The sequence below is a fragment of the Macrotis lagotis genome, chromosome 1, assembly GCF_037893015.1.
Source record: "Macrotis lagotis isolate mMagLag1 chromosome 1, bilby.v1.9.chrom.fasta, whole genome shotgun sequence".
Lineage (NCBI taxonomy): Eukaryota > Metazoa > Chordata > Mammalia > Peramelemorphia > Peramelidae > Macrotis > Macrotis lagotis.
The window spans coordinates 87535433-87549183 of NC_133658.1; the positions used below are offsets into that span (position 1 = coordinate 87535433).

At 38.8% G+C, this 13751-nt stretch overlaps 1 protein-coding gene across 1 annotated transcript in view; it reads left to right on the forward strand.

Moving 5' to 3' along the window:
• Nucleotides 1–13751, forward strand: part of ARHGEF33 (Rho guanine nucleotide exchange factor 33) — an 80197-nt gene that overhangs the window by 14351 nt on the left and 52095 nt on the right. Inside the window, exons 6-7 of the mRNA XM_074204291.1 lie at nt 2262–2321; nt 4699–4923. Coding sequence (XP_074060392.1) covers nt 2262–2321; nt 4699–4923 — 285 coding nt within the window. The remainder of the gene's footprint in view (nt 1–2261; nt 2322–4698; nt 4924–13751) is intronic.

Genomic DNA, 13751 nt, shown 5'->3' on the forward strand with positions numbered 1-13751 from the left:
TTTTTTCTTTCTTTCTTTTTTTTGCACATAGGTTTTTGGTGATTGGGAGAAATGGCCAAATTTTCTCCATCTCTAATACATAAACAAAGAGTTTTAGCAAAGAAATTTTCTCTTCATGTCAGCGAAATGGAGAAAAATGTTGGGAATCTAAGAGTCCCCAATAATTTGCCTAATTTAAGCTTTGCCTTTTAGGGAAGAACATGACTTAAATAGTTCTAATTTAGCAAGAAGACAACCTCACAAATATGAAAATGTCACATTTGACCAAGGTGAAGGCTAAGATCTCTTATATGGGTTCAGCTAACTAATCTTTTTTTAAACCCATATTTTTCACAAGTAGTGTGATGAAACAGACTAAAGCTAGAACACTTTTCAGCTAGACTAGTAGACTATTCAAAAAATATTAGGACAAGAATTCCTCTTTCCTTGTATGCCTGAATCAAGTACAGTGCCACATATGCAATTGGTGATAGATAATTGCTTTTTTAATACATCAGCATTTGAAGGCTCTGTAATTTTGTTGGCACTTTAAAATGAGGTAGTCTGGTCCTCAGATAATAGATATATTCTATTATATAGAATAACATTTTCATTTTTTAAATTTTATTTTTTTTTGTGGGACCATTAAATTAAGTGAGTTGCCTAAGGTCACACAGCTAGTAAGTATCAAGTGTCTGAGGTCACACTTGAATTCAGGTCTTTGTGACACCAGGGCTGGTGCTCTGTCCACTGTACCACCAAGCTGCCCCTAAGCTTTTCCATCTTGGTATAGGACCTGCCAAACTTTATATTTCCCTAGCATAACCCTCAGGGGCTCTGGACCACTCTGATACCACAGTGAGGCTTCAAACTGTAGATGAGGCAGATTGAATTAAACTAATGAAAAATTGAGCCAATCGTTAATCTGACTGATTTGTTTCACTGTATTAATCAATTCTATAAGTGTACTTAGTGTACTTATTCAACCTATCTAGACAAAATCAACATGACCAAGGCCCACATAAAAATCAGACGTCAACTCTACAGAAAATAGATTTTGTTTTATTTCCTAAAAAAAACCCCTTGAAATATAATTCATCACTTTATCTTCTTTTGAGTTTTATGGGAAGTCTGAAAATTCTGAGTATCTGAAGCTTAGATAAATGTTTGTGGTCTTTAGTGCTATGGGAAACAGAAGAGGAGGATGATCAGGTTGGGAAAAAGGAAAGGATGAACCTGGCAAATTGAAACCAAGTCAATTAAAATTTTTGTGCACTGGTTAGCATGGTTACAAGGTAGCTAGGTGGTGCAGTGCATAGAGGCTGGACTGGAGTCAAGAAGACTCATCTTCATGAATTCAAATCTGGCCTCAGATACTTAGTTGCTAGGTAACCCTGGCCAAGTCACTTCACTCTGTTTGTTTCAGTTTCCTCATCCAAAATGAGCTGGAGAAGGAAATGGCAAGCCCCTTCAGTATCTATGCCAAGAAAACCCCAAATAGGGTCATGAAAAGTCAGACACAACTGAAACAACTGAATTAGATTGTTTAGTCTCTCTTAATCTTTATCTGTCACTGTCTCTGACTCTCTGTCTGTCTCCTTTCTGGAAAATGAAGTCTATTTAGTTGTGGATTTCAGCATCCTGAGACTTGAATTTATACAGCACAAAAGGGAAAACTTAATATCATTGAATTGTTGACTCCAATGAAGACAGTTGGCATTGATAATTTGAATCAATTTGAGGGAGTGTGCTAAATTAATCAGATAATGCCAATTCTTCTCTTTTTTTTTTTTGTATGTGATACATACAATAGCTAGAGCTATTTGTATGGAGCCTAAATAGCAAAATTGATATAAATTTGGAAGTAGTTAACCATAGAAAACCATCCTATTATGGACAGTTGTGTTTATTTCTTGTTGTTTAGTCATTTTAAAAATTCTTTCTGACTCTTCATGATCCCTTTTGGGATTTTCTTGGCAGAGATACTGGAGTGGTTTGCCAATTGCTTCTCCAGTTCATTTTATAGATGAGGAAACAGAGACAAACAGAATTAAATGACTTGTCCAGGGTCAGGGTCTGGGGTCAGATTTGAACTCAAGAAGATAAGTCTTACTAACTACAGGCTCAGTACTCTGGATAATTGTGGATTGGAATTAAATTCAAGTCCTAGAATAAATAAGTGTCCCCATTACTAAATATCAATAGAAAAATTTTCCCTTCATACTCATGGCTGCTCAAGAGAACGAAAAATTTTCTTTTCTTTTTCTTTTTTTTTAAAACAATTCCAGAGTCCAGACCAGTTCATTCAGGAGACAGTAATGTGAAGGGAATAATGAGTCCTGGTGAGCATATAACTTTAAATTTTAAAAAATTGATATCTTCTGTTTTTATGTTACCTTTCTTCCCCCAAATATTCATTTTCCTTCCTTTTCCTAGATAGCTGTCCCCTGTAGCAAAGCATAAAACAGAGAAAAGAAATTAGTTTAGTAAAACTGAACAATACATCAATTAAGTCAGTCCATGCAGCGTTCTTCAGCAGGATTCCCTCACCTCTCCAAAGAAGGAGGTGCCTTCTCTTTTATTTACACATATTCCAGTGTTTTTGTTTTGTTATTTTCTCATTTTACATTGTTGTAGATTTTGTGAGAATTGTTTTTCTGGTTCTGTTTGCTTTATTTTGTATCAGTTTATGTCTTTCCTTGCTCTATATTCTTCACATTCATTGCTTCTTATAGAGTAGTAATATTCTATTATCAAAATTTGCTTAGCTATTCCCTAATCCATAGGTTTCCAGTCCTTTGCTGCCTCAAAAAAGACCTGCTGTAAATATCTTGGGGCACATGATTATGAGAATTTTCTTTGATTTTCCTTGGGGTATTTCTAGTAATGAGATCTTTGGACATTTTTATCCATATCTTAGAAGAATTCTTATTAAGTATAAAGAATATTAATTTGTTCATTCCTCTCCCTTCATCCTATCATCTCCTTTGTTTTCTTTCCTTATCCTCAAAGCAGACACAACAAAACTAGGCAAGCAGTTTTGATAATTTACAAAAGATAAATATATATATATATTGAAAATAGAATCCATTTTCCAGTAGCTTCTCCCCTTCTCTCTCAAACCCCATGACATCATCCACCATTCTTTCCTTTACTGTAATCTTTGATAAAGCTGTGACCCTTCTTTTTGCCAAGACAAAACCGCTTTGCATGTCTTCTCTATCCAATATCCTCTCCTCTTTTCTAGATCACCCTTCTAGTCATCCCATTTCTCTCCGTTTTTCTATCTTCTACTGCTTCTTTCCCTTTTTCCTATAAACATCCAAATTTTACTCAACTTCAAAACACCCTACCAACCCCTCAAACTATGACCCTCTATTTCTTCTCCCTTCAAAGTTACAGCTTATGTCTTACTTGCTCAAGCTGATTGCTTTTTTTTCAATCCTCACCCTTCAATTTACATGTATTTGACTAGCCCATCCTCTCCAGCCATGTTCTTTTCCCCATGGGTTTAAAATTTTTTTTAAATTTATTTAGGACAATGGGTTAAGTGGCTTGCCCAAGGTCATACAGCTAGGCAATTAAGTGTCTGAGGTCCAATTTGAACTCAGGTCCTCCTGATTCCAGGGTGGGTGCTCTATCCACTGCCTATGGGTTTTTGTGACATTGCTCTCAATTCTCCTTCTCTCTGACTATTTCTTCTCATTCTCTTTGCTGGACCACAACTAGATCACATATTCTGTAAGTTTTACCCCAATTCTTTGTCTTAGAGGCTTTTCTTTTTTCTCTATACTCTCTCATCCTGGTGACCCAATAAGCTTCCATAGATTTAGTTATCATCTATAAGAAGCTGATTCTCAGCTTTGTATATTCAGCCTAGTCTCTTTCCAGAGCTTCAATCTCACATCTTAAATGACCTACTGGACATTTTGAAATGGCAATTTCTATGGGCAATTTAAACTCAACATACTTAAAACAGAGCTATTGGCAATAATCCTGCCTCAAATCTCTTCCCATTCCAACCCATGCTTTGTGCAAGATGCCAAAGAGATTTTTCTAATGTGCAGTTCTGATCATGTTATTTTTGTCCCAATAAACTCCAGTTCCTTTCTATTACTTTTAAAAACAAACATAAACTCCTACTTTTTGCATTTAAAACCCTTCAAAATCTAGCCTTAACCTACCTTTCCAGTTTACTTCCTTTCACATTCCCTATGGCCTAGGCAATTTGACCTTCATGTCAAATATGGAAATTTCATATTAAATAGGGCATTTTCTGTCTTAATCCTTTCATTAGTTGTTCCTGTACCTAGAAGTACCTTATTCTCACCTCTGCCTTTTAGAATTCCTAGTTTCCCTCAGAAATCTATCAAGTAGCACCTCCTAATGAGTCCTTTCCTGATGACAACCCAACTCCTTATGACCTATCCCTCAGATTTTCTATAAATCTCACACATGCAGTTTCTCACTTAGACTTTGGATATATAAACAAATCTGTCTACCTATGTCCACATTGTCTTTCCTGATAGAGGAGCTCCTTGATAACAGGAAATCCTAGCACCTAGCACAAAGTAGACAATTAATGTTTATTGATTAATTGATACAATATGAAAGATTTGATGCTTGAATGGAATATTTTATAATATTCAAGTATGTCCTAAGGGGATTAGAAATACCCTTCAAAAAAGGTCAAGTCTTGATGTATTTTGTATTTTTTAGGAGTGAATGCAGCAACTCCAGAAGCAGAAGAAAACCTCAAATCTTGCTTATCTGCTGATGTTCAGACCAAGGGTCCTCTGACCTCTGGACTGTGGAGACAGCCCAAGGACAGTAAGGAATGGAGTGAGGAGTATGGGTCCAAGGATCACCCCGATAAGCTGAAGGATGCAGCCCAAGGCAGGCACAGCTCCTTAGAGAATGTTTTATGTGAAACATCTTTATCTGGTAAGTCTCATGTGCGATGCTTGGATGAAAAAAAAAATCTTAAAAGGCAGGCTATCCTCTGAGCATAATTCTAGATGAAGTTCACACTTCTTGAATCCTGATCACCTCAAGAGAACTGACCTACCCTGACTGGCTTCTATTATTTCATTCTGAATAGACTCCTCTTAGACTTGTAGCATATAGAGAAGGGTGTTTTGTCATAGTAATTCCCTTTCAAGCTCTGAGTGAGGTTTTCACCACCTTCTTAAACACTCAGACCTTATCACTAAGTTCCTGCTATATTCAAGTTGCATTAGAGGCTAAAAACTATTTTAATGAAAATAAATAAATGATAATTATACTTAGCTTGCATCTTGCAATTTTTGCTGATCCAGTGATTGATCACAAACTCCCGTACAATTATTCATATCAATAATGAATATATATATATATATATATTCTCATTTTTTTCTTGTATAAATAGCACGATGGATTCCAATTATAGTAATTCTTGCAAGTACCTATCTGAATTCCCTTTGGACTTTCCCTCATCCATTTGCTAAGCCAATCATTTCTCTGTTGCTGCAATTCTGTTGTCAGTCTTCCTTGCCAACTTCTCTTGACAGATTAGTTTGATTTATATACTTCTTTGGTACTGGAAGAATCCTAGTACTTGCACTGTTGCAAATTACAACCTTTTCATGATTTTTGTAGATGGTCTTTGAATGGCTAGGGTTGAAAAAACCAATTACGACAAATATATGCCCTTGGTTTCCTCATCTATAAAATGAGGGGTTAGACTAGGTAACTTCTAAGACTCTTCGCAACTTTAAATATATCATCCTATGGTTCATACTTGAAGTAATTTCATCTTAAGAGAACTTGACCACTTCATACTCTACAGACATAGAATTTTGCAAAGGTCACCTCTACATCATGATGAAATATCTGCATAGCTCTTTAGTGGAAGATGGCCTAGCTTAAGTTTAGCCTTTGTTTAGTGGGACTGTGTTTTCTTTCATGCTTCCTTATTCTTCATACAGTAGAATAGTGTAGTGGTCCCACTGATGGGTTCCTTTTCTTAAGCAATTAGTAGAACTGATGAGCTAAAATGTACCTTTGAAACCATCTCTCCTCTCTCCTCCCCCTCCCATTTTATAGATGAAGAGATAGAATACAGAAAAGAGTGACTTGCTCAAATTTACAGGACTCACAAGTGGCAGAAGCAGAATCTGTGTCACATGCATTCTCTTACATTACTCATGACTAGTTAAAAGTATTTATACAAGGGAAGCTAGGAGGCAAAGTGGAAAGAACCCTGTCCCCAGATTCAGAAATCACACCAGCTGGGCAAGTCACTTAACCCTGATTGCCTTGTGTATACACACACACACACACACACACACACACACACACACACACAAACACGGAACTACAGAATAAGAGAAACCTTTGTAAGAGAAGGTGTGAGGAAGAGGAGATAATATCAACTTGTTTCTGAATTTACAAAACACTTGTAGAGAAACATTGAAAAGCTTATGAAAACTGACTAGGTATATTTTAATGAAGGTATATATTGTCTTATTAAGAGGAAATATCAAAGAGGAAGAATATAGCATTATGCTATATAAAAATTCTATGGGGTTGCAGATATGCTGAAGCACCTAAGTTTGAGAAAAGAAACTTGCTAGGAGAGTAAAATATTCCATAGAAAAGACAAAAGGAGAAATTAGAAAGTATTAAACTTTTTAGTTTACAGAAATTGAAATTCAATGAATTTAAAGTTTTTGAGTTTTGGTTGATGGAAGAAGTTTGAAATGTTTATATGCAAAACACCTTTTGTTTAAAAAAATGTTAAATCGAGACTTTGGGCCAAGATAGCGGAGAGAAGACAGGCACAGTTCTAAAGTCTCCTGACTTCTTCCCCATCTATCACATGAAACAAACCTCTTAAAAGAAATCTGACCCACAAAACCCAGAAAGAAAAGCCAGGAGAAAGAACATCTACCTCAGGATTTGTCTCCCGCAGCAGCCTTGGCCGAGTACCAGCGGGTGAGTCTGGGCTCAGAGGGAGGATCAGCCCTGGATCAGCCAGATTAACAGCTGAATTAGAACCGGGAGTCTGAGGGCCCAAGAGCGGGACCTGATGGATCAGCGGTGGGGCTGGACGAAAGGGGCTTGGGTCTGCGGGGAAGCAGAGGCGCCGATGTTGGTGCTGTTCACCCTGGAGCTTGGGGAAGGGGCTGTGGGGAGAGGTCTGGTGCAGGAGAGCTGCGGATGCCATCCCTGGGCTCCTCTGGTCTGAGAAACTCTGAGTCCATGCCTCCATTGCACTGAGGCCTTCTCCAAAACAAACAATTGCAAACTACTTTTGCCTCAGGCCCAGGTGTGTGAGCAAAAGAACCAGCCCAGCTGAGGAATGACCTCAGGCCAGGGTAAAGCCCACCATTGATTGAAGGCAAAAGAATTCAATATGTCCAATTCCTTCCCTCAAGCAAAGGGAGAAGGTCACAGACACTCCAGAGAAATCAAATAGCACCTCCCACTGGCCAGCCAGAGAAATTGCACTCAGTAAATCCTTTAGCCATCCCAAGCCCAGGTGAACCAGCCCCCTCAACTCAAGGTCTTAGCATAATGAAGAAGGGTCAGCGGAAAGGTGGATCCATAGAAAAATTCCTGGAAGGGAAAGACCCCAACCCAGAGAGACCTGGAACCTCTGAGGAGAATACAATCTGGTCTCCAGCACAGAAAGACTTCCTTGAAGAAATAAGGAAGGAGCTTAAAAATTTGGGAGAGACAATACCTTGCAACAAGAAAACAAAACCTTAGAAAGTACAATTGGACAAACACAAAAGGAGACTAAATCTCTCAGATCCTCAAATGAGCAAATACAAAAAGAAATTAATTCTCTCAAAACCTCAATTGGTCAAATGGAAAGCTCTTTCAAAAGTAGAATTGACCAATTGGAAAAGGTTGCAAAAGGTTAATGAAGAAAACTCCTCCCCCCAAAAAAGAATGGAGTCTACAGAAACTAATGACTCCATGAGACAGCAAGAGTCAATTAAACAAAATCAAAAAATAGAAAAAATAGAAGCAAATGTAAAATACCTCATTAACAAAACCACTGACCTCAAGAATAGATCGAGGAGGGGCAACCTGAAAATTATAGTACTTCCTGAAAACATTGAAGAGAAAAAAAGCCTGGACTTAATATTACAGGATCTAGTGATGGAAAACTGCCCTGATATCATGGATTCAGAGAGCAAAGTAGTTATTGAAAGAGTACATTGATCCTCACCAGAAAAAGATCCTAAAATGAAAATACCAAGGAATGTTGTGGCCAAACTCCAGAACTATCAGATAAAAGAGAAAATCCTGCAAGCAGCCAGAAAGAAACAATTTAAATATCAAAGAGCCACAGTAAGGATCACGCAGGACCTGGCTGTATCAACTTTAAGGGATTGAAGGGCCTGGAACGAGATATTTCGAAGAGCATGGGAGCTTGGAATGCAGCCAAGAATCTACTTTCCTGCAAAGCTGAGCCTTCTCTTCCAGGGAAAAAGATGGACATTTAATGAAATGGAAACATTCCAAAAATTTCTGATGAAAATACAGAGCTAAACAGAAAATTTGGACATCAAACAGGAGGCTCAAGAGACACATGAAAAGGTAAAAAAAGGGGGGGGGATGGTAAAAGGAAAAAAAAGCAATCCAGTAAGTTGAAACTGGGTATATCCCAGCATGGGGGAAAAAAGATTCTCATAAATCCTGAGAAATGTAACTCTAACAGAGAGAATATACCTAGCCAGAAATGATGGACATTCATGACCTATCCATGAGACTGCTATCTAATGGGATGTAACTGGCTTTAACCCCACTTGGGAGAAAGACTAATAACTCTCAGGAATTTTGACTCTATTCAATAGAATATACTGAACTAGAAGGGACAGACACTCAGAATTTTCTATGACTTAGATAGAATGATCTAAAAAAATACACTACCTCCCTAAAAAGGGGGACAGGAAAGAGAGTGGAGGAGGGAGGGGATTGAATGGCACAAATCTCATTACACTAAGAGGTACAAAAAACCTATGGTAATAGAGGAAAAGAAGGGAGCAGAGGAGAAACACCTGAATCTTCTTCTCATCAGATTTGGCTTAAAGTCAACCTACACATACTCAGTTAACTTATAAAACATCTAATCTTTCAAGTATTAAAAGGGGAAAAGGGGAGGGGGGATGGAGAAAGGGAAGGGGAATGGGGGAAATAAGGGGAAATAACAAAAGGAAGGGAAGGGAAAAGGGAAAAAGGGAAAGGGGAAAGAAAGGGGAGGGTGTGACATAGGAGGGCAAACACACTGAAGGGGGTGGTATTCAGAAACAAAATACTGGGGGATATGGATAAAAGGGGGGAAAGGGGGAAAATACAAACAGAGGGAAGATAGCACAGAGGGCAATAAAGAATTAGTAATCATAACCTTGAATGTGAATGGGATGAACTCTCCCTTAAAACATAAGCAAATAGCAGAGTGGATTAAAAACCAGAATTCTACAATATGCTGCTTACAAGAAACTCATTTGAAGCAGAGAGATACATATAGAGTAAAGGTAAAAGGTTGGAGCAAAATATATTTTGCTTCAGCTGAAGTAAAAAAAGCAGGGGTAGCAATCCTTATCTCAGACAAAGCAGCAGCAAAAATAGATAGTGTTAAAAGAGATAAGGAAGGAAACATTATCCTCCTAAAAGGTACCATAGGTACCATAGACAATAAAGTCATTTCAATATTGAATATATATATATATATATATATATATATATATATATATATGCACCCAATGGGACAGCACCCAAATTCTTAGAGGAGAAGCTGAAAGAACTACAGGAAAACATAGACAGCAAAACTCTACTAGTGGGAGACCTCAACCTCCTGCTATCAGATCTAGATAAATTGAATCATAAAACAAACAAGAAAGAAATTAGGGAGGTAAATAGATTGTTAGAAAAAATTAGATATGGTAGACTTATGGAGGAAACTGAATGGGGATAGAAAGGAATATACCCTTTTCTCTGCAGTACATGGAACTTATACAAAAATTGACCATGTACTAGGACATAAAAACCTAATGATCAACTGCAGAAAGGCAGAAATAGTGAATACATCTTTCTCAGATCACAATGCAATAAAAGTCATATGCAATACTGGGCCAAGGAGATATAGACCCAGAGCAAATTGGAAACTGAATAACCTCATTTTAAAAAATGAGTGGACCAAAAAACAAATTATAGAAAGAATTAACTATTTTATCCTAGATAATGATAATAATGAAACAACATACCAAAACCTATGGGATTCATTCAAAGCAACTCTCAAGGGATATATTATAGCTCTAAATGCTAATATGAATAAATTGGAGAAAGAGGAAATCAATGAATTAAACATGCAACTAAAAAAATTAGAGAAAGAACAAATCAAAAATCCCCAATCAAATACCAAATTAGAAATTCTAAAAATTGGGGTGGAGCCAAGATGGCAACAAGAAGGGATAGAGTCTTAGGAGCTCTCTGATAAAACTCATAAGCTAAGGACTCTAACTAAACTTTCAAGAGACAGAACCCACAAAGGGACCCAGTGAGGCAGTTCTCCTACTCAAGGTAACCTGGAAAAGAGCAGAAAGGCTCTGCTCCCCGGGGTCGGAGTGGCGGCCCGCTGGAGGGGTGGCCTGCTAGAGTGAAAGAACTTCAGCCTCCCGGAGGCAGCCCCAGGGTGCTGGGAGCCGTGGCTCCCAGCAGCGGGGGAGTCTCCTGAGCTGCAACCCGGGGAGCACTGAGCACAAAGTGGGGGAGCAGCAGGGGACCTCTGTCAGAGTGAGCACGTGGAGCCCAGCCCTCAGGGCACACAGTGAGCAGCTTGGTCTTTCCACAGCCCAGACCCAGAAACAGAAGCAGGCGGAGCTGGTAAGCAGGAGCCCCCAGGGCATGAGCCCATTGAGCCCCTGGAACAGGACTGTGGGGCTCTGACCACATTCAGGTCCTGATCCCAGTCTAGGCCCCACCATCGAACAACAGGTCCCCCCCACCTCGCCCCGTGGCAGAGGGGGGCACTTATGGTCATTCACAGACCAGGAGGGAGGACAGAGCCTCACACACTGAGACCCTTGTGGGAGTGTCCCAAAAGCTCAGGAAGCACCCCAAAACCAGGACCAGGCTGGGAAAATGAGCAAGCAGAGAAATAAGAGGAAGACTATTGAGAAATATTTTGCAAATGAGCCCAAGAAGGATCAAAATACTCAGTCTGAAGATGAGGAAGCACAAGCTCTTGCATCTAAAGACTCCAAGAAAAACAGAAATTGGGCTCAGGCTATGACAGAGCTCAAAAAAGACTTTGAAAATCAAATGAGGGAGCTGGAAGAAAAACTGGGAAAAGAAAGGAGAGAGATGCAGGAAAAACGTGAAAATGAAGTCAGCAGCTTAGTCAAGGAAATCCAAAAAAATGCTGAAGAAAATAGCATGCTAAAAACCAGCTTAGGTCAAATGGATAAAACAGTTCAAAAAGTTATTGAGGAGAAGAATGCTTTAAAAAGCAAAATTGGCCAGATGGAAAAAGAGATAAGAAAACTCTCTGAGGAGAATAAATCCTTCAGACAAAGAATAGAATTCAGGGAGATTGATGAATTTAACAGAAATCAGGAATCAATACTTCAAAACCAAAAAAATGAAAAATTAGAAAAAAATGTGAAATATCTCATTGAAAAAGCAACTGATATGGAAAACAGACTTAGGAAAGATAATTTGAAAATTATTGGAATACCTGAAAGTCATGATCAGGAAAAGAGCCTTGACATCATTTTCAAAGAATTACTACAGGAAAATTGCCCTGATATTCTAGAAGCAGAGGGTAAAATAGAAATGGAGAGAATCCACCAATCCCCCCGAGAAAGAGATCCCAAAAAACCAACCCCTAGGAATATTATAGCCAAGTTCCAGAACTCCCAAGTCAAAGAGAAAATATTACAAGCAGCCAGAAGGACACAGTTCAAATATTGTGGAGCTGCAGTCAGGATCACACAGGACTTAGCAGCAACTACATTGGAAGCTCGTAGGGCTTGGAATACAATATACCAGAAGGCAAAAGAGCTTAGAATGCAGCCAAGAATGAACTACCCAGCAAGGCTAAATGTCCTCTTCCAGGTAAAAAGATGGACTTTCAATGAACCAGGGGAATTTCAAATGTTCCTTTTGGAATGACCAGAGCTGAACAGAAGGTTTGATCTTCAGATACAGGACTCAGGTGAAGCATGGAGATTGGAGGAGAGGGGGGAAATATGAGGGACTTAATGATGACGAACTGTATGTATTCCTGCATAGAAAAATGACACTGATAATACTCATATGAACCTTCTCAGTTAATAGAGCAGGTAGAGGGAGCTTTTATAGTTGAAGCACAGGAGAAAGCTGAATTTGAAGATAAAATATGGTATAAAAATGGAGTCAATGGAAAAAAAAGGGAAATGGAATGGGAGAAAGAAAAAAGAGAGGGGGAATAGTCCAAGATATATCACATAATAAGATTTTTTTTATTACAACGAGCTATTGCAATGATATGGAACGGGGGAGGCAAGGGGGAATGAGGGAACCTTTGCTCTCATCAGAGATGGCTAGGAGAGGAAACAGCATATATACTCAATGGGGTATAGACATCTGGAGTAAGAAGGAGGGGGGTGCGGGGGGAGGGGTGGGGATGTGAATAAAGGAGGAGAGGATGGACCATGGGGGGAGAGTGGTCAGATATAACACATTTTCCTTTTTACTTCTTGCAAGGGGCTGGGATTGGAAAGTCTGTCCAGGACCAGGTGGATTCTGGGCCTAAGGGGTGGTGTGGGGGCTCAGGGCTCCTTGGCTCCAGGACCAGGGATCTGTCTGCTGCGCCACTCAGCTACCCTACAGCAGAGTCAGAGTGAAAGGAGAGAGAAAATATACTACACGGTAGTGGAGAAATAAGAAAGGAGGGAGTTGCGATCAGCAATGGCAACATTGGAAAAATATGGAAGTAACTTTTGTGATGGACTTATCATAAAGAATGTGATCCACCCGTGACAGGGTTGTTGGTGTTGGAACAAAGACTGAAGAACATTTTTTTGTTATTATTATTTGGGGGAGGGTGCAGGGCAAGTGGGGCTGGGTGGCCTGCCTGGGGCCACATAGCAGGGTGATCTTTGGGTGTCTGGGGCCGGATTTAGACCCAGGTGCTCCTGGCTCAAGGGCCAATACTCTGTCTGCCACCCAGCCTCCCCTACTATTATTACTATTTTATTTTATTTTGGGTCTTTTTTTTTCTTCTTTTTGGTTTTTGCAGGGCAGTGGGAATCAGGTGGCTTGCATGTCACATGGCTGGGTGATTATTGGGTTTATGAGGCTGGATATGGACTCGGGTGCTCGTGGCTCCAGGGCTGGTGCTTCGTCCATTGCGCCACCTGGCCATACCTACAATTATTACTATTATTTTTTTATTTTAATTTTTTTCTCTCCCCTTTACTTTTTTCACCCAAGCAAGTCTATCTATATTCATGGGGGGAGGGATATTTTTTTTACTTGTAAACAAGAATATTTTATTAATGGAAAAAAAAAACATTTGTACAAAATGAGAATAAAAAATAAATAAAAAAGAAATTCTAAAAATTAAAGGAGAAATTAATAAAATTGAAAGCAAAAAAACTATTGCATTAATAAATAAAACCAAAAGTTGGTATTATGAGAAAACAATAAAATTGATAAACCTCTGATCAATTTGATTAAAAAAAAGAAAGAAGAAAACCAAATTGCTAGTATTATAAATGAAAAAGGTGAACTCA